The sequence below is a fragment of the Cimex lectularius genome, unplaced genomic scaffold (genome assembly GCF_000648675.2).
Source record: "Cimex lectularius strain Harlan isolate CLEC.00 unplaced genomic scaffold, Clec_2.1 scaffold33, whole genome shotgun sequence".
In the NCBI taxonomy this organism is placed as follows: Eukaryota; Metazoa; Arthropoda; class Insecta; order Hemiptera; family Cimicidae; genus Cimex; species Cimex lectularius.
In genome coordinates this window covers 728,061-750,831 of record NW_019392683.1, presented here as the reverse complement: position 1 = coordinate 750,831, position 22,771 = coordinate 728,061, and the positions used below count along the sequence as shown (strand labels likewise).

Sequence of the window (22,771 nt, the reverse complement as noted above, 5' to 3'; positions counted from 1 at the left end):
TATTTGTTTCTCAAGCAGATATGTTAGAATTTTGCTTCCCGAAAAAACCCCTGAATAAAATTGTTTAAGATAATCGTGGAATATTTTTTTTGCAAATTGTTTACCTTTTAAACGCCTCATATCGAAGATGCCACATTTGTGGCTGCCTTTTGTTTGACCAATTTCATAAAATTTATTACAATTTATCTTGTTTTACAGTTCACCATATTTTAACCGAAAAAGCTTCGTCTAGGTTTATTTTTTCTGAATATATACAAAATTGTTTTATAACGGTATTTTGCCCAACTATGGTTATTTTTCATATATGTATGTATGGTGCGTAAATATTGTTTGATTTTGTTTTGGGAAAGAAAAGAGTTCTTTTATTAATCACATTTCTCTATATAACACCGCCCGAAGGATAATTCGCCTAACCTCATATTTACCCAGTTTTATTCCGTCCGTTGAAAAGGTAACATTTCTTCTTTTATATTCCACTCACAATTTTAAAACAATGCCTTGAACCATCTGTTTTTTTGGAAGGGCATCCACGCAGCAAGACGTCGCTACTGCCGAAAGTAGTAAGTGGGTCTTCCTACCTAAAACCTAGCTTCCGCCTCTTGGCTCCTTCGCTTTCCTCCCCACAGAAAGTCTCCCGAAAGTTATACATCCGGGTAAATTTTCTTTTGTTTTGTTGATTTTTATTGGTTTGCTGTCTAAGTTATTTTGTTTAGTTAAAATTTCATATTTTACTTTTCATTTTTGTATTTATTTTTTCCGCTTATGGTATAAATAGGGTGGTCCTCCTTATACAATCATGCATCTTTATTTGTGAAATAATATGAATTCGTACGACAAACATTAATCCTTATTTGACCTTTATGTTTATTTAATGTTTATAATTGTTTACGTTGACTTATCCTTTATTCAACTCAGTCCCTCAACCGTGTTTGTGTTTAATTTCATGTCATAAATGGCATCGCGAATGTTTGAAGAAGGGAATTCGCTGTTTTCTGAGACAATGTGGGGGAAAAACGGACTGCAATTGGACCGCGTTTGTCTTTGATAATGTAAGCCAGGTTACTTTAGCTCTTTGGCTTATCGGCCAAATTTAAATCCGTAAAATCGACCATCTCCGGTAGGTGGATCATAGATCCATTGTCTAATTAATTCTTCATTTGTATGAGCCCTCATTTTATTTCAAATATAGCTTTGTTTATTATTATTATTATTAAATAGACAAACTTTTAGGATCATCCGTTGAAGATAGGACTTCACAATTTTTCACTCTGATGTTGTGAATTACGTTAGTTGAAATGTAATAAACCAATCCCAATTTCTGCACATATTGTACTTCAGCTTATGTCTCTCCTTGCTTATTTTTTAGTCCATTTGAACCGCATTGAAAAATGGCAAAAAGGAGGGAAAATTCAAAAAGGTTCGGTTGAGATGGGAAGTTGGTGTCCGAGTGGATCGAGGTCACGATAGCTCAAGTGGTAGAGCAGCGGCGTATCAAGCCGAAGACCGTGGGTTCGAATCCCGCTCGTGCCATTGACTTTTTTATCTCAACTAAAAACCTTAATTAATTATAATAGTGAATAGTATTAATCAGACCTCAGTGCTAGAAGGAGGCAATCACTGTTAAGCTAAATTAGTTCCCCGTTTTTTCTTCTTTTGTATTTTCTCCTGATGAACTTCCCTTCTTGATGCCCTCATATAATTCAGTTCAAATTATTGAATTACATCAAATTGCCTCCCCGTTTTCTTCTTGATCTCGAAAATAAAAAAAAGGCTTTTATAAGAAAAACGAGGAACATCTCAATCGATGGATAAAACAAATCGGGAAGCTTTCAATCCCCCGGGACGGCCGGAATGTGACATGCTTATAAATTGCCGAAGGGCCGGTTTCCTCTTTCCGCTCATTAATTTATCCGGCCTAGGGAAACAGTTCTAGGATTAAATTGCACATCAACACCTGGCCTGTTAAAATTATCGATCCGTCCAAGTTAAAGCGAAACTGTCGCTCTTGTAGTTTGAAACCTCTATTACGAACAAAATTTGTTTAGGAATTGAAATTACTTCAGTATGATTTTTCAAGATTGTCAAATCGATTTAATTAACCGTCAACTAACCCAATTATGACTGAAATAGTTTGCGTTGGAAACCTGTTAAAAGTTAGACAAGGGTAAATAGTGTTGTTAGGAGGTATTGTAGGGGTTAAATGGCTAAAGAGAGGGAGAACAACTAATTTATATGGCGTTTAAACACTGCGCGGGGGTGAAAGTCCGTAATCCCCCGAGTGGAGTGCCAAGGGATCAGTATGGGGTAATGGGGAAGTTTTAGTTGTTTAGGGATCACAGTAAACACACGGGATAATTTGAATATCCAGGATAGTCGATAATTAGGCTAATTATAAAAAATACGACGCCCTTCTCTTTATCATTCGATTTAATCTTAATTGACTTTTAGTTTGGTCGTTCCCTGTCTATATTTGCTGTTTTGGTATGTTAGACGCCTTTCGGCTTCTCGCAATATTTGGTACGCCTGTGTGGTTCAAGCTTGAGAGTATTTTTGATGGCTATTGTTTGTTGCTGCCCCTGCAATCATTTTATATATTTTTTGTATCTTACTTTTATGTTTTGTCCTGTTTGTCCAGGGTATTTTTTTCCACATCTGTATGTAAAAGTAAAGTAATTCTTATCATACAGGGCAGCTTAGAGAGTCTAACTAGCCGAGAATTAAATGAACTAAGTGAAAACTAAAAAAAAAAAGAAATTTTATTTATAAAAAGAGATACAGTGTCTGGCGTACAGTACAATAATGTTCTGGATGGGGATGTTAGTAGGAGATTTTATATTAAAAAAAACCGATTGTCAGCAAGACGGTGGTTTGTTATCTCGCGTCTGATATCCTGTAACTGCGGACACATTACCTTTTTTCCCGAATTATTAACATTTAAAATTCCATGGGCTATGTCGGGATTCGAACCCCGGACAGCTAGTAGGTTGGCAAATACGAATCAGAGGCCCTAACCACTAGGCTACCGCGGTCACTGCGCATGTTATTGTGCATGATTATTTGTAGATCATGAGATGCGGCCTGGTGTGATATAGGTTTTAGAAAAGCATTTTCTTTATCGTGCCCACGTTTCGATATTTATTGAGATCATCTTCAGGGCTTGGGATTTATAAACATAGTTTAAATTTTACAAATACGTGTAGGATTTGAGAAAGAAGAAAAAAATGAATTTATGCAATGCTAAAATTTTTAGATTCAAAGTATTTGTACTCATTCGAAGTGTTAGTTCTCCGCGTACATGTGTCATTCTTCTGTGTCGTGTTGAGAGTGCCAGTGAAATATCTCTGTTTTTATGTTTTGAATTTTTGAAGGGGTGGGGAAGGAAGTCGGGAAAGAAAGACATGAGGAGTCGGCTTCTTTGAGGTGAAAGGAGCCGACAATGGGGTAAAGTTGGTATTGGTTCGGCCAGATTATCCTTTCAGGATTATATAGACGGGGATAATTAGGGAAAGGAAAGCCAAATTTTGTCAGCTTCTATTAAAAGTATAAATGCTCAATTAATTATACACAATTTTTTTCGAAATGAAAAATTTATGTCACACGCGGGATTCGAACCCACGACTTTCGACTCAATACGCCTCTGCTCTACCTTTAAAAAAAAATTTCATTTCGAAAAAAATTGTGTATAATTAAGTGAGTATTTATATATTTAATAGAAGCTGATAAAATTTAGTATTAATCTAGAATCACACCTGTGAATCGTACACAGTCCCGCTAATCTAGTATAATCGTTAATAAAAAGTGTTTCTATAATATAGAATTCATATTATGAAGCCGCGATTTGCTTATAATTAGAATAAAATCGGGGAGTCGAAGTGAGAAGTTTGAGGCATGGGCGATCGAAGTGACGGTAGCTCAAACGGTAGAGCAGCGGCGTATTGAGCCGAAAGTCGTGGGTTCGAATCCCGCCTGTGACACAAATTTTTCATTTCGAAAAAAATTGTGTATAATTAATTGAGAAAGCCAAATTGTTCAAGAATTAATATGTTAATATCTCAAGGGTTAATATGTTGATCTTTTTTGTAGCTTTGTTTGGTTTTTGTGTTTGTATCTTCTTTGTCTTACCCGTTTGTTAAGGGTTTGTGTGAGATGGTTCTCTTAGTTTGATATCCGACGATTTTGTCTAAATTGTCTTGTTTGTTTTTGAATTTTCTTTTATGTTTATCTGATGCATTTTTCTCCTCATCATCATGTTATGCACGTATGGTGTATACACCACTTTTTTTCTGGTTGTTTAATTTTGTTGATGTTTTTGTTCTGCTTTTTTTTAATTATATTTCGCACCTATTGTTGAGGGTACGTCGCGTGAGTCAAGTAGTTTGATTTCGTCGTTTTTAACTAAATGATCTATTTTTTTTGTATTGTGCCTTATTTTTCTTTGTATTTGTTTGAGGCATTTTTCTCGACATCCGTATTTTATTGAGTATCTATTTATCATTTTTATCGAGTGAGTTCGGGACTTTTCTAATTGTGTTCGACTTCAGTAGTCGTTTCTTCACTATTATACGAACGAGGTCTATGCAATGTCTACTTGTGTCTTTTTTTCCGTTTTCGTATATTGTGTGTGTGTGTGTGTGCTGAGCTTTGTTTTGTTTTTAGTTCGTATTTGTATTTCTCCTTGGTAACACTATTTTCAATATGTATGTCATATACATTAGAGCCATTTTGTTTTTGGTTAGAGTGGTTTGAATCAGCTCGTTTGATGTTACTAGCTGACATTGTTTTTCTGTTTACTTATATCTGTACTTCGTCAGTGTTTGTGATCGTTAGGTCTAGGAAATTTTTTTCTGTTTTTATGTAAATTAGATCAGTTCCTGAAGATTTGTATCGGCTGTTTCATTGTTTGTTTACATTGGCGAAAAGCAACAACAACATTTGAAGTCTTGATTGGCCTGAGACTCAACTGCCGTATGGATTTCCTCGTTGCTAAGCCGAAACAAAAAAGGAATTTCTTATTCAGAAATTCTTTGAGAATAACTGCTACACCGGTAATGGATACGGCGATGTATAATTCATATCGCCTGTTTTGTAATTCAAACAATAAAGTGAAATTGAAATGAAACACCAATTCATGGGGCTTTATTCATTTTTATTGATTCTCCCAGGGGAGACTTCTTGTGCAGATTATCGCCGAGCGCTTACACTTCTCAAATCCCTGTGAATACGACTGGCATAATGGGAAAATAAAGAGAACCAATAAACCGGCAGAAAGAAGGTTGATCTTACAAAAAGCCGGACGTGGAAAAACTAACTTAATGTTGATGGCTGGCACAAGGGTGCCACGATATGGCTTCCTAAGGTTATGGCTGTACTTTCTTTTTTAAGGACGTAACTGTTCTCCAGGCGAGTGATACTAAGCCAAAACAAACTACTTGGGCCCCACACGTTTTCGACGTTGTACACATTTGTATCAGTTGTGTTTAAACATGTATTATTTTTATCATAAAATGAGATAATGATTTTTATTAAAATCTAAAAAAAGACGAGTTTAGTAATTCTCAATCAATTTCTTTTTTCAGTTCGTTATTTAGTCACGTTGGTTGGACTATAATTGGACGGACATATGTTGAACTGATCAACGTTCATCGCGTCAGTGAGACCACCAATCTCTCTAGTTGGAATGTTTCCATAACTTTGATATGCCTGACCTTACTGTCATGAGGAAAGTACATATCGTTTATCTCAATCACAGACTACTGCTTGACATAATGGCAACATCTTTATTAAAATTGGTAGTATTGGTTTGTCTTCGTCTGTAGGAATCATGCCTACTGCAGGGTAAAGATCACGTCACTGCATTTGACTAATATCTGTAGTTTAGTATTTCAAATTGACAATTATGACCTTACCAGATCCACCTAATCTCTGTAATTTGGTAGCTTTCGATCACACTTCCATATTATTTTTCTGTTATAAGAAAATAATATCCTGTTTACCTCAGTACGTCTCTGATAAGATGGCTTTATCTAGATTTAGGTTGTTGACATTGATTGGATGAATACATGTTGAACAGGAGGACACTTATGTCGACTACTGGTTGAAATGATGGCAACATCTTTATTAAAATTGGTAGTTTTGTTCGTCTTCGTCTGAATCATGCCTACTGCAGGGTAAAGATCACGTCACTGCATTTGACTAATATCTGTAGTTTACTACTTCAAATTGACAATTATGACTTTACCAGATCCTCCTAATCTCTGTAGTTTGGTAGCTTTCGATCACACTTCCATATTATTATTATGTTATAAGAAAATAATATGCTGTTTACCTCAGTACATCTCTGACAAGATGGCTATATCTAGATTTAGGTTGTTGACATTGATTGGATGAATACATGAGGAGATCACTCATTTCTTTAGCGAATCTGTAGTTCGGTCGTTTTCGATCACGTTGGTTTTATTATAATGATAGAACATCCTGTATATATCAAATCCTTATTGCAGTCTAACATGGTGTTGGTTGGTCATCTAGTCGACGAAAATTTTTGAACTGATTGATATTATCTTTGTAGTTAAGTCGTTGGTGATTTATTAAGAAAGGACATTCTGTTTTTCTCAGTTCCTCTCTAACATGATTCCTACGTGTTTATAAACGTTGGTGGTGTTGGCTGGTTTATGTAAACTTTATAGTGGCTCATTTCCGATCCCTTTGAACTGCCTGTCCTTCGGTTGTATGGAAAGAACACTCTGTTTATCTCAATTAATGACTGTTGGCTAACGTGATACCGACATTTGTATTCAAATTGGTGGTGTTGATCAGCGTGCGGATATGGGTCAAGTATGCACGTTTCGGTTTCATGTCATTTTCAGAAAGAAACGGTTTGTTTTTGTAAACCAGCTAGGTTAAACCAACAAATTGAGCTGTTCCAACCAGTTCAAGCTTCGTTACGTAAAATTCTTCTTTGTCTGCTTTTTATATTCATTGTCACGGAGGTATTATTTTATTGCTTATCCACGTACTGTGTTGCATGTCTAATGTTGTAATGCCATTAAAACTTTGAAACCCATGTAACATGTGCAATATATGTTCAAAATAGGGTGATAGGTTTCAGTTTTATATATATACAAATATATATTCAGAGTACAATATATGAAAATATCTTCTCTTTAAAATGTTTAGAATTATCGGACTTGCTCGGCAATTCATGGGATTTAAGTAGCGTAATACCTAGCTCCGTTTAATGGGGCAGTTATTTATAAATATAGGAGTCGTGGGACCATTAAATAGATAACCGGCTAGGCTAGAGCCCTAATATCATAGCAATGGCCCTCCCCCTGCCCTAAGCCCTTAAAGCCGGCTGTAAACCGAGCCAAGTGGACATGAATCTGTGAATCGTTCATGAACCGGAATCAAGAGGCTATCAACTCGGACTGAATTATAACGCGGGATCCATTCTCTATCAATTTAAGGGATAAGAGGATAATAACAGTTATTTTCTACTTACAACAATATCATGCACGCTTAACGCGCCAGGAACGGTTTACGGCTAACTGGGTCGTCGTATGTTCATTACGAATTTCGACAGAGGATTTTTTAAGCTTAGCACAAATACTGTCAAGAAGTATGGTATCTTTCAAAATAACGAGAAAGCGTGTATCAGGCAGAAAAAGGGAGCCTGTTGTACAACACACAATAAAAACGCACGTGATGGAAATAGCGGAGCAACAGCCGTCTGCAAACTAGACAGAATATGTGTTGAAAAGAAAAAAAAATGAACGAATCGATATTCATTGAAAGTGAGAAATGAAAACTATAAACATATATCAACCACGATCGGCGAACTCGGTTTCATTGCGTTTCACAAGCGCTATCTCCAAATTGTTTATGATCCAACCGAAAAAAGCCAAACATGCGATCAGTTTTGGAAGCGTGGAAACTAAGTTTAATGCTATATTCTTTATAGCGTTTCAATTTAGAGAAAAATGGTTTGATCGAACATTAATTCATTAAATAATTAATAGAATCGATCGGTGGAAGTTGCTGTAAAACAGTCGCGCGTTGAATAAACATTCTTCAAAAACTTCTAACACACGATTATTTATTAATTATAAATTAGCGACTTTTCAAGTCAACACGAAAGCTTTTACTTATTTTTAATTTTGTATTATTGATTTATATACTATAAATATATTATTAATTATACATTATAGGGCATATAATGTAACAAATATATAAATATATTATTAAATGGTAAACGAGTCAATTATCGAAGTCCTCTTGTTTTAGGTCATTCGTCACACAGTCAAGAGGATATTTCTAGAGGGGTCAAATGGTTTTCTATAATTTATCAAATAGCTTAAGGACTTTAAGAGGATTTTGGGTTTAAATAACGAGATGGAAGGCAAATATTTTAAATAGTGATTTATCTTTTAATTCTGATTTTGCATCTTTTTTCACTATTGCATTATCTCCATGAGTCATTTGCGATTTCTCTAGATTAAATGTTTTGTTAAATGTTTATGTTTTGAGAGTTGTCGACACTGCTGCTGCTGTGCTCTAGAGAATGAAGAGTAATGCTTAGGCATGTCCGTAGATGTTGCACAGCTTTCGATAGGCACTTGGGCATGCTTTATAAACTTAAACGCTTCCTATTCTCTTCTTTAAACATCGGAGTGGGATAAAGCAACGAGTTCTAGGAAGTCAGACAGATACAATCCAGCGTCGCTCAGGGGAGCATTCCTGGTCCCATCTTTTATATCATTTATACTTCAGACCTAAGTATACATTCTAAAACAATCATCACCACCTACTAGGACTATACTGCAATTTTGTCCTCTACCTCCAAACCTATCCAATATGATCCAAGCACACCTTCAGCTTATCGAAGATTGGTGCAAAAAGAGGTCAAGATTGAATGACAAAATGTATCAGTGTTAGTTCACAGTAGAAAAAAGTCTCGCTCCACACAGTACATCAACAGCAAAGAGATACCGACTTCCATTCGAATAAAATACCTAGAAGTATATCTAGACAGAAAATTGACGTGAAATCCCCATACTAGGCTTAACAACCAACAACAGAAGACTAGGACAACTACGAACTACTGTCTAGGGCTGAAATCTTTCTTGACCGTCTAAACTAAACTAACCTGTAACATTCGCCAAATAAAAATAAAAAATAATACAGTAGACTGAGTTAGAATTCTCACACAAGGCCCAAACTGCAAGAACTAAAAATAGATGATTTGGAAAACTACGAAGACTTGACAGTAGAAAGCAAAGTTACTGTACAAACCATGCTACTTCTTCCTGTCTGGACATACTGAGCCATGTACCACCTAGCCATCTAACATCCAACCAATCAAGTATGCCAACTAAAAGTCCGCAGAAGAATTCTCCCAACTCCTTACTATATTTCCAACCGTCCACAATAACCTTAACTCCTGCTTCTTCAAAGAATTTTTCAATTCAATCGTTCAAGCCATTCTAATCGAAGTGCTAAGCTCTCTCCACTACTTCCAACCCCAAGAAGCTTCCACGTCACCTCTAACGACGATGGCCGCGAGACCTCAACTCGATAACAAACTCAGTGCCAGCATTAGCTGGCTTCTCATATCGCGTGTCCTCCAGGTGCAGGCCCTTAGTGTTACTGTTTCGCTCGGGATTTTAATCGTTTAATTCGTAATGTGTACAATTCATGTAAAGGGTACAAATGAAAAAAAATCTACGTTACGCCACACTTTGGTAAATTTTACTGTCAACTTTTGAGCCCAAAAGCCGACATACTTTCTCATTTTTCTTATTACAATGTTTAAGTAATTTACTATGATTAATACCGAATATTAATCTTTTGGTTTGCAGATTTTTCGTAATAAACATGTCTCTCGGTAGGTTGCTCGGTAAAATTGAATACCAAGGAAAACGGCTGACCGGTTATACAGTCCATCAAGACTGATCGGCCGTTCAGGACTGTTGCCTGGAAACTTAGTACTTTTCTCTCTAGTGATGCATTGCTAGGTTGTATTGTTTTTAAAAACTAATTTTGTTCGTTTTAACGTAAAAGTAAGGCATTCGCTAACCTAAATCAATTAATTTACAAAAGGCGGCTATGTACGTGGGATCACAAGTTTGGGACGAAAAATAATAGGCATTTTTGCCCCTAAGAGGCTAGAAATTTTATTCTTAAATATGTTGGTTGGCTATGATTTTCTTTTGATTGTGAATGTCTTTTTTCTTTCAACAAATTCAACGAAGGGAAGATTTTATGCCATACAAGTGATACATAATAAGACTGAAATCAACCGAAACTTCTCAAACGTTTGTTTTATTTTTCCTGTTCTGATTTATTTAAAAATCCAAGTTTATATCATCACATGAAATTTATAGGCTCAAACTTTGTAAAGTGTCCTTTAAATCTGGATAGACGTTTGAATGTTATAACATCATTTTTTGCTTTTCAAAATAAGTCGTAGGAAGGCGAAAAATTTGATTATTTTTTATATTTCTGCACAAAATGTATTTATAGTATTTTGTGTATATGAAAAACGATTATCAAGTCTGTTTCTTGTTAAAAATATGTTAACCTACTTCGCTACTTAGTGATTTAAAAAAAAAGTCGCAGTTTGTTACTTCACTCGGTTTTAAATTATGTATTGCAATATTTTAGATTGAGGCTATATTATGGCCTTATCTGATAAATATTTTTTTTTCTCAACGGCAGGTAACCCAATGTAAGAGTAGGTAATAAAGTAAGTTGGTAACCCAATCGAATCCAATCTGTCCAATTCAAAATTGCCTTGACATTTAAGAGATGGTAGAGAAACATATCAGATGGAGAGAACTTTAAAAACTCTCCGAATTTCGAATGTTTATTTAATTGGCTTGAAATGTACTGCCTTGATCGTATCTGAACTGATTTGAAAATGTTACTGTACATGTATCTCAGCGTGCCAGCCGATTCTCGAGTACGACTCGTCATCTGAACGTTTCGGCGCAACAAACTTCCTCTGACAGTCTGCATATTTTCCTTGGGATTATGGATGAGTAAAAAGCATCGTGGATAATCTCTGGTTTTAACTTGACAATCTAGTGGCCCTTTTCTAAGCCAGCTGGTGAAACGCCGATCACTCAACAGGTAGCGGTTGCATTAACTAAGCGGATCGCGACCGGGCCATCTCTCGGTGAAAATCCGAAACCAGTTTTTCACGAAATTTTCCCACCGCCGTAAAAAGGCCTTTTGTGTAAGCTGATAGGCAATCGAGATTCACCTTGACCCGTTCTATATTGATTTGAACGCAAAGCCCGTGACGTTATCCTCCTAGAGTCTATTTCTAAAGGAATGAACTAATAAATCGTTCAACCACGAAAATTATTTTTCGAAACTTGAACGTTAAATATGTCGAGATTGTTTTCTATTTACTATAGTCCGGACCGAAATGTTTTCTTTTCAATGATTACTGTATTTATCACATATTAGTTACATGCTACGATTACTTTCAGAGATTTTTGACGTTTGCAGGCTTAGTTATTTACTTGTAAATTGTATGTTTATTACCATCCCACCAGACGCGCAATTTATTTTAGGAAAATTTCTAAATAAGTCTAACGAAAACAGCGAGATTAATCAAATCAGGATGAGGAGAAACGACTAAAAGTACCAGAGACGTAGGATCACTCAATTTCAATGATCCATACTAGTTCAAAAAAAATTTGTGTACACAAATACGTGTTCATGTCCGATCGTTTTTGCCAATTAGGGCCAAATTTACACGATGTTGAATTTACATGACTTTGTTCTGCATGTATTCCAAGGTCGATTAGTGGATTTATATAAGCTCAAATTTACTCATCCACGTTCTGCTTGTACAACGTTGAGCCCATCACTTCTCGCAGTCCACTGGTACTTTTGTAATTTAAAATGAATTACCGGCACGCCTCGAGAAATACGCAGATCGGGTATAGGCAGTACAGTCATTGAGGCCGTGGGTTTCAGGGGCTATCATCAGCTTTTCAGTTCATTTCAGCCTCAAAAGCAGTCTTCCATTCACAGTCTCACTCATTCTTAAATACATTATTTCCTCAATTAATTATACACAATTTTTTCCAAATGAAAAATTTGTGTCAAGGCGGGATTCGAACCCACAACTTTCGGCTAGATACGCAGCTGCTCTACCACTTGAGCTACAGTCCCGCTAAAGTAGTATAATCGTTAATAAAAGTGTTACTATGTGAAGCCGCGATTTGCTTACAATTGGAATAAAACGGGGAGTTGAAATGAAAAATTTGCAATTTGCACTTCTAGCATTTGCAATTTACAATAAATTACCGGCAGGGCCCCGAGGATCACCCTTCCGGGTGTTGGAAATCAGCACTCGGTTTTTATGTGTCTAGCCACCGTGGTTGCGCTCCGACAGACGTCAACAGCTAAGTCAGTTCAGCACTCAACGCATGCTGTTCCTAGTCGCTTACATTTTTTCTTATCAGTGTCTGTGTTCCACTTACACGTAAACAACTATTTTGGGTTTTATCCAACGCTCATGGTATTACAACCGGTTGAAAGCTGAATGTTTCTAGTTTCATCTTCAAGAACGTTATGGTGTAGTAGTTTATGTGGTTATAAGCGAAAAAAATAATGAAGACATCGACAAAAACTCCCGAAACCTTTTATTTTATATTACTAATTTTAATTAATTTTCGGAGACCCTTTAGTGCCCTTATGCGCAGTCTGTATAGTTCTAAATTTGTACGATGTTTCCTTTGGACGGGTGAAGTTGTTTCAGAGTTACGATCTATTTTGTAATTTTCGGGAAAAAATGTTTAGATTTTAAAAATATTTTTATTCTTTATAATTGAATCAGTCTCAAACAATAAGACAGAGACAACACACAGAAAGACAATGACAAATTCCAAATAATAGGAGACATGATGATAGCATAAAGGATTAAAGAACGCTTCGTTGAGTAAATGTTTGGCCATTTGTATAATAACAGGTAAACAAATGATGAAAGGACGGTGTAACAAGAACAAAACGTATTATTGCCCAGCTTTTTGTGATTATATCACTATCATCAGGCTATAAAAAGTTAATCAATAGAATAAATTTGTCATTTTGAAATTGGAAAACTTTTTTGGTACTTGTTTGTTATTTAGCTTGCTTGAGGACAACTTTTTTATTTCTTTTTTTATTTTTGCATTGATGATGTTCATTAGTTTACTGTAAAAATGCCTAACCTTAAAAAAATGTAAAGGATATGTGATTTTCTTTTAAACTTTCTCTATAAGGAAAATATCAACTCAGTTTCGGATTTGCACTAGTGAAGATTTTTCAAATGGCAAATCCATTCCAGGCGAATATCAATTCTTTAGATAGTTTTAATCGTCTTCCCTCGTGACTGGGGCCTGTATAAATATAAAAGAAGCCTATCCAAGACGAACTTTAGTCTGAGATCCCTTTACAAATCCGAAACGGGCACAAAAGCTTTAGATTGCCTTCGTGAGTTATTCTCCCACCTCGGGACTCAAGCAGGACAGATATTTCTTTTCAATTTCCAAGCCCGATTTAACGTTATATACGACCCTTGCGGGATAATTCAACCTCACCCCATTTTCCTCACCTGAGTTATTACTTGACTAATCGGGTTAAATATCTGACGTTATACTCTCCTCTTTTCCCTAACGGTTTAAGCCCGCCTTATGGTTACAATTTTCTTTCCGTCCTTCCCCGGCAAGAACACTTTATTGCCCCGAGCTCCTGGGAATAGCCACGGAGGACGTTTCTCATATTTATAACTGGGTAACTTGACACAATAATTGTTAGATTACGGGAAGGAGTTTTATGTACATGCCCTCTCGACAAATTTTCTCGGTTGTATATTGAACTCTTTGAATTTTTTAGTTTAATAGGTTTTATGAACTTTTATATTTTTAAAAAGATGACGTAAAAAACTGAAAAAGATGTAGTTTTGTTTCAAAAAATTTATTTAAATTAAAAGAGAATTAAAATAATCCATAAATATGCCTAGCTGGCCTAGTATACAGGGTGGTCCAGCATAATCCCGAAAAAATTGGGTTATAGTAAATCCTAAATAGAGTAAAACGCAACCAACCGAACTGTTCTGTCTAAATGGAAGTTATGAATTTTTAAGTGTTTTTTTTTCGAAAAAAATCTCGATTTTAGGCCATAAATTGCCATTTTTTCAAGATCTAGAGCATGTGTTCCAATTTTTAACCACATATTTGAATTCTGCATGATATTTCCTATAAGAGAAGAAATATGAGAAAATTTATTTGCATAAGAGATACAGTTAACAGAGAATTAGAAAAAAAACAAGTTAACAAAAATAGGTATTTCTTATGCCAACCCTCAATTACTCAACATTCTAGTACAGAGGGTTGGAGTTGGTTACAGTTAAATTATATTATGCAAAACAATATTTATACGTGAGGATATGAGCAGATAAAAAATTATAGTTCCCACTTCTACAAACTGATGATTGGAACAACAATTTTTTGTACATATCGTAACAAAAAGAGAAGAACTTTAAATGTTACAAATCACTTTATAAAATAATTTTTGAATTTATAAACATTACTAAAGTCATAAAAATTGAATTTAAATTGAAGTGCAGTTTTTAAACTAACAATGAAGGCTGTTTGGGAAAAAAGTTCAGAATTAATTTTAGGCAAGACAATTTTTGATTTTTTAGATAAACGAGTAGGATACACATGCAAAACAAAACAATATTCATAAGTGAGGACATGATATGAGCAGATAAAAAATTACAGTTAAAATTTCTACAAACTGATGATTGGAACAACAATTTTTTTTACATATTGTAACAAAATAAGAGAAGAACGTTAAATATTACAAATGACTTCATTAAATAATTTTTGAATTTATTAACATTACTAAAGTCATAAAAATTGACTTTAATTGGCAAGACAATTTTTGATTTTTTAGATAAACGAGTAAGATACACATGCAAATTATAGCTATGTGTTTTAACATTAAATGTATGAATGCATGCGCCAAATACAAAATTTTTTTTTACATTAAAGACATCAAATTTTTTGAACAATTCTTCAGAATCTTGGATGCACATTTAGTATAATTTTAATTACGATCTTTTGAGCAACTCAAACCTTATGTGATAGTTTTTTACTGGTATTGCTCCATACTATCACACGTTATTGAAATAATGATTGGCATAAAGCAAAATACACAGTTTTTTGAGTGTAAGGATTAAGAATATTTCTCAATATTTTGAATTTATAAAATAATTTACGAATACTTTTGGTGAGAGTTTCTACATGCATTTTAAATTTCATATTGCAATCGAACCGAATTCCTAAATATTTGCATGTAGTAGTAAAAGATAGCACTAGACACTCACAATTTCCATCATGATTTACATTAATTTTTGTGAAGAGTGAGATAAGATGTAGGTGATTGTAGTCTCAAGCCATTGCAAAGGACATCAGAGAAGTTTTTTTTATATTGATTGATAATAAGTATTCATCCATTCTTTAATTATTTTAAAACTATTCGAAACAATATTTAGTAAATTAATAAAGCAATTGTCCTTAAAGAAGGAGCTATTTTTAATCTTATCAAAGGCGGTTATAATTCTACCCAAAATGAAGAATTTTTGTAAAAGAGAAACTTTTCATAAATTTCCAAGAATAACTGTTTTTCAACAAATATCAAGTATCAAACATCGTGAAAAGTTCTTTATTTAATAACCTTTCTTGTGGTGTAGTCGAAGTTCCAAAAACGTCAACACTTCAACGGTAAAATCAATCAATGGTTTTTCATCTCAACTAAAAACCTTAATTAATGGTAAAATCAACCTGGAACGTTAAAAAAAAAGTGGTTCAAAAGTGTAAATTTAACGCATACAAAAGTGGATTATTTTTTTTTCGTTTGCGGGGTTGGGGCAAAATAAAAGAGAATTGAACTTGTCTCGAACTCTCCAGCAGTGTAACATAACCTCGAACCTACACAAATAAATTGGTGTAAACCACCGGATCAGGTGATTTTTGAGGCTTTATGTTTTTTGGCACCTGTACGAATACGTTTGTGGAAAACAGTATTTATGGAAATTTATCAAATGTTTCTATTTTTAAAAATTTTTAATTTTGGGTTGAATTAATAAACTTACATGGTTATGTAAGATTAAAATAGTTCATTCTTATAGGAAATTTAACACAGAATTCAAAAACGTGGTTAAAAATTGTAACGGATGCTCTAGATCTTGAAAAAATGCCAATTTATGGCATAAGAACGGGATTTTTTTGGAAAAAAACACGTGAAACTTAATAACTTCCGACCGGATTGAGATAGAACAGTTCAATTTGTTGCATTTTACTCTATTTAGGATGTACTATAACGCAATTTTTTAGGGTTTATGCTGGACCACCCTGTGTAACTATAGTGAAATGTTAAGGACACAAATAAAGAAGTCCATTGTTCATTTCGGGAAATGATGGAAAACTCACCATGCATATATAAATACATTCGATCAATTCCCCATTTTATCAATTTTTCTCCATTTTTTACTATCCGCACCATACGTTTCTATCAATTTAATATTTGTTTAACGTTGAATTTTCTAATGTTCAAAAGTCATTCAAAACCAAAAGGTGTAATCCTAATTAAAAAATAAAATTACTTTTTCCCTAGCTTGCCGTGATCTTTCATAGGATGACATTTATAAATAAGTAATCAGGAGGACGTCACCGGAAGAATTTTCACGAGGGGAGTGCAGTTCTATAGTACGTTTAAAACTAATTGAAACTGGCAAGAAGAAAAACCGAACATTAAATTTAGAAAGCGGGCAACATGAAAACAGTCGGATGGTTTATTTACATATTTCTACGAGGGCTCAACTTTGATCACGGCCAATTTACATAATTCGCTTTGGACGGGAGAAGTCGTAAAACGTCCCCACAGTCGGGTAATATAAACATCGCGGGTCGTAGCGTGAGGGTTGACATTAAAAAGTTGACAAAAAGCTCTCTATTAACCGCGGATCCGCTCCCGGGGATTAGCCGTGGAAAGCAATTTCAAAGCTTTTTCTCCTTTTATTCTTGTCCGTACCAACTCGGGATTTGACGCTCGGCTCGCTTAAATAGAAAATCCGACCATGAGCCGACAGACAAGCTCAGTTAAATGTTTTTCCCGTTTTAATTTATATTTAGATGAGAAATGAATTCCAACGACATCATCTTCGATCGTGATTTATTATCAAGTCCGATCAAAACCATCATTTCCGATCCGCCTATTTCATGATGGATGTCGGATGATTGATTTTTTCATATAATAAAACCAACGGTTATTTCATGCAATTCAAATAATAATAAATAAATCTAACCGCCAATTCTCTTTATCAGGAGGACCTTACAATAAATATACAAATAATAGTCACACTTATCAATTGTGAAACGGTAATTTTCAATCCGCCGATTTGCGCTGTTTGGCCGAAATCATCAAACATTTGACCATTCTAACCTCATTAGATATCATTTTTTGATCATTATTTCACTTTATTGTATTAAAATACTTTAATATTTCTTATTTATACGCTTTTTTTGAAGGTGGTTGAAGAAATGTGCAAATATTTTTTTCAAAAATTGGATATTCTCTGTCAATTCCAAGAGATGGAGAGATGCCCAAAAGTCGTAGGTTTGAAAATCTCTTTAGCCAACTTTAAACTTAAAAAAAGCCTATAAATAAGTTTTATTAGGCTTTGTGGTCCGCTTGACCAAATAAATTCTTTTCAATTAATTAAGGTTTTGGTTGAGATAAAAAAGTCAGTGTCAGAAGCGGGATTCGAACCCACGACCTTCGACTAAATACGCCGCTGCTCTACAACTTGAGCTATCGTGACTTCGATCCCCTCGGGCACTAACTTACCATCTCAACCCCACATTTTGAATTTTCCCTCTTTTTTTGCCATTTTTCAAATATCGTGTAATCTATTTGATTCTCGGCGACAAATGAAATGGCCACGGAGAGCTTTAGTGAATATATACTTCATTTAAACTTAATAAATTCACTAATTTTCATGGTCCGCTTTACCAATTAATATATTTCAATTGATTAATGTTTTGGTTGAGAAAAAATTCCTATAAATAATATTTTTTTAAAATGGCTTAATGTACTATACATATTAGCTAATACTAGAACTCTACTTATTTGTATTCGTACTGGGGGAAGGGTCCGAGGTGACGGTGGGAATCGAACCCACGACCGCGGGGTCTACGAGCCTAGAGTCTCTCACGCTAACCACTCGGCTGCCGCGGTCCCCAAGAAAAATTAAACCATCCATAAAAATAAAAAATAAAGAAAACTAAGAAGAAAAACTACTTCCTATATTAATCCCAGCGGTTGATTAGTGCGGGAAGTTAATTTTTATCACAGACCGCCTAGTTATTTTAAAAGAATTTCGATATTTATAAGATTAGGTTTTTTTGTTAGATTGCAATTAATTAAAATGAATTCTTAGTTTGGTCGATTCCGGTCAACTTGGTCTGCCTATTCTTGCTCTTTTTGGTGTTGAGATGATTGATGTTTGTGATTACCTCCGAGAAAACATGTAACTGTCAACTTTACGTCCTTTTGGAGTGGGTTGAATGATGAACCGTACTAAATGGTTTTATCGCTTTCGTTCGCCTTTGCCAACTTAATCTCCTAGTTTTGCCATCTTCAGAGAGACCATCATCGAAGGAGACTCCAACGATTCCATAATTAGTATTTTTTCTTAATGTGCCTTATAGAATAAACTATTGCGATTTTTTAGTGGCAGGTTGTTTAGTAATTAGTTGGTTTCGTGAGGAGCGGCTAAAAATGCCGAAAAACATACATTTCTACCCGAGAGGAACAACATAACAACATTCTTGACCATTCCTCACGAATCCAACAAATTGCTAAACAACCGGTCACTAAAAAAACACACATTTCTACCCGAGAGGAACAGCATAACCAACATTCCTCATCGCTCCTCAGGATCCAACAATTTAATTAAGAATAATAATTTTAATCAGTTTGGAGTTGGTAATTTCCGTTTATCCTGGTCCGCCTAGTCTTGCTAATGTGACATGAATGGATGAGGATCTAGGTGATCTGGAGGAACAGAACATTTAAAATTAATTTAAAAATACATTTATTACTTGATTTAATTTTTAAAACGTATGTTTAATTATGAAGAGGTGGCATCTTTCTTAGATACAATTATTTTTATTTTATGTAAATAGGATGTTCAAAATCTATGAGATTATTGCTTCATTGAGAGGTAATAAATATATGTCTGAAAAGTTGAACAGGAAGATTTTTATTGTGTGGTTTAAAAAAATATTTATTGAAAACGTGTAAAGAGAACGAAAGTATCCTTAGAATAAATAGAGGGGTTTAAATCCTAGGTCTTTTGGATCAGGTTGAACGCAAAGATTTCCTGTCCGTTATGGACCTGGTATACAACTCTTGTCCTACCCGGCACTAAACATCCGGAAGTCGTGTATAGATCGGGGCATAAAGAGCGGTCCGATCGTTGGCAAACTTTCAAAACGGTCTTACAAATCGCTTCCTCGGCCCTCCATGTCCTGTAAACAGGGCCATTGGGCCGTAACAAACGTACCGTGACACCTGACAAACTAACCAGGGTTTTTTTTGTTTTAGGGGTGAAGTCCGAGGGAGAGGATGGAGGCGGAGAAGGACGCGAGAAGGAGCTGGGCGCGCCCAACACTCAGCAGCTTGTCCAGGCCCTCGTCGACAACGGCGTTATCCAGCTGAACCACAAGGCGACCATAAGAGTCATCGACAACTCGAAGCCAGACTCGCAAGACCTCGCTGATTTCAAGACTCTCAACTTGGGCACGTTCGCCGTCAAACAGTCCCCTGATACTAGATCCGGTGATTATACACAAAATTAACCATTTAACAATAACATATTATTTATTTCTAAAAATGTTAAAGCCTGGAATAAATAAAGAAAGTTGATGGTTTTAATAGCTTTACGATCCACTTTGGAAGGACATTGACTGAATTCCTTGTGTCTGTGGCAGATCTGTTAGAACTGTCCCGTCATTCTTGACAACCAGATACGCCCTAACTGCTATCCCGCCTAACAAAGTAGGCGACTCAAAGTTACCCAAACGGTAAACATAAACAACACCAATACTTCTGTGTTCACATCGTCCCCTTAATTTAAGATATCTGCTAATGCCCATTTAGTACACTGTCGTTCGTAATTCTGAATTTTAGCTCCTTATTATACAGGTCAATATGTTTTTCTATACAATTCCCCAAAATTTTAAAAAAGGAGATGACGATTGATCCTATGATTCAACTTTGACACCTCGTTTATTTTTATTCTGTTCGAATGTGACTTTAAAGATTGATCCTTGAGGGGCTCCAGAGATGATGTCTAGAGAAGAAGTGTGTTATTTGGGACGGGAGACTAATTGGGAACGGTCCGAAAGGAAAAAATGATATTACGTCCTTGTTGTATGTCTTCTGATCCCTGTGTCCTGTTGTAATTCTGATGTCCTGCTTCCTACTATGTAAAATTAGGGCATGTACATAAATTTGGAGTTTGATGATGTACAGTGTTTTGGAGTTTGATGGCTCTTTTGTGATTCACCTTCGAAATAATATATTACTATTTATTTTTATATCTGTTCTAAAATGTATTTAAAGCTTGACCTTTGTGGGATTCTAGAATTGATATATGGAGAAAAGGAAGAGCTTATTTAGGATAGAGACCACTGGATAACCTCGGTTAAGAAACTCTAGAGGTAATGCCTCAGGGATGGGAGGCTTATTTGGGAGGAGGCAATTTGGGAACGGCCCAAAAGGATAGAGTGGATAATACCAAATATTTTTCGTGTGTCTACTGAGCCATGTTGTAATCATGTTGTCGTACTGCTTACTATGTAAAATTAAGAAATTTAGGCAAATTTTCTTGCATTGCTTTGCTTCTGTGATTCACCATTGAGAAATATCCCGTGTTTATTTTTATTTTCTCTTCTGCTTGTAGATGTCTTTTTTAATGTGTATTCCTATCTTGGAGACTTGGGGCGTCTTCTTCTGTCTTTGTAATGACATTTGGCTGTTGTTTCTTTGAAATCCTTTGTTCTTTTTTTTTTTTTTTTTTTTTTTTTTTTTTTTTTTTTTTTTTTTTTTTTTTTTTTTTTTTTTTGCAATTCTTATCGTTCTGAGCACCAGACCCTTGGTGTATTTAGTCCGAATACACGCCAACAGTTCAAGACGCACAGGTACAAACGTCATATGCAACAAGGTCCATTTCAAGCAAACGTCATTAATGAAAACATGTCAAAAGGTATTTTGTTTTCTTTAATTCTGGTCATATTGTCAGTTCAGATTGTTTACGTCGGTTGAGTTTAACTAGAGACAAACCAATAAGCCTTTGCCAATAAAGGTAAGAAGTCGTTAAGCCCTCTGTCGAAAAAGTCATGTTATTCCTCTTTCATGGTCGCTTCTACCACGTTACGGTTCGAGTGGAAAACTGTGTAACTCCAACAACCTTTTGGGGCTAAATTGAAATTAATTCGGGCTAAGCGTGACTGCTAGGAGGAACACTACAGCAATCTCGGGATTTGCGTAAGTTCTAATTGGATTCCAAAGTTTGATGGCCCGCTTCCGCCGGAGCTCCCCCCTCAACGCATATAGGATGTTTCCACCTCGGCGTCAATTACCCACGACCTGAACGTGTTTAGACTTTCTGAGAGAATCTTTAACATATGATTTCCCTCGTCGACGTAATGTGCACTCGGCCGTGTTAAAACTTGTGCTTTCCATTTTCCATTTCCAAGGCGGAGTGTGAATTTGGTCACCTATTTCGACGTGCGTAACGTCGGAATGGGACTTCCTTTATCGCCATGACTAGATTGCCAATAAACTGAGCCGATGAAATTGGCTTCTTGATTACTTTTGAGAGTAGATGAATTGAAAGTAGATGAACCTAATACAAATTAGAAGGTGGGGTTATGTTCCCCAAGCACTTTTAAAATTGCTTATTTATTTGTATACAAAAAGTACTGAGAGACAAGAATTACTTTATTTTGCGTTATTTTTTTGGAAACTGCAATTTTTCAGTCAAAGTTACAAGTGTCTGATCTCTTTATGCATTTTGAACCTCCTTCTTCTCAAATTTCTCAGAAAATCTCTTAGATTGCTTATAGACAGTGTGACTAGTTCTTTCCACCTTGCCTTCTGGTTTAACCATGACTCTGATAGTGTGTCTCTCAATCCTGGAGAACGATATCAGCTCTTGAAAGAAAAGTATTTTTATTAAAATAGTGTTGGTTTGCGAGTGGGTGAACGCATGATTGCTGTAATTTAATCAAGCTAGTAATTTACTCATGTTTGCTTTACGCACTCTTCACTGAGGACCTGTTTCTCTAGAGGACAAAATTTTGCCGTTTTTTAAGATGTTCGATTGGTCTCCGAGTGAGTGAACATGAACGTTGACTTGATCGTGTTTTTGCTACACGCCATCTTCAGTTAAAAACTTTTACTCAAATAGGCGAAAAAGCGATGTTGTTGCTAGTTTGTCTACGAGTAGATGAAACCATGTTAAATTAGTTTAATTCTTTAATAGAGATAGCTATTAACCATCCTAAGAAGTTTTCTGATACAGTTTCTCACTGATGATGGCGTGAAGCAAGAACCCGTGATTGGTAAGTACGCCAATCTTTAAAACGTATAAGGCGTGATAACGAGATAAGGTGTGTCAGCCTAATATTTGGTTTTGTTT

General features: G+C 35.4%; 1 protein-coding gene across 12 annotated transcripts in view; it reads left to right on the top strand.

Moving 5' to 3' along the window:
• The window catches only part of LOC106662528 (calmodulin-binding transcription activator 2), a 324,643-nt gene that overhangs the window by 122,031 nt on the left and 179,841 nt on the right, over nt 1–22,771 (top strand). For all 12 annotated transcript variants that reach the window (XM_014386691.2, XM_024225686.1, XM_024225685.1 and 9 more), the window contains one exon: nt 19,672–19,905. In XM_014386691.2, coding sequence (XP_014242177.1) covers nt 19,672–19,905 — 234 coding nt within the window. The remainder of the gene's footprint in view (nt 1–19,671; nt 19,906–22,771) is intronic.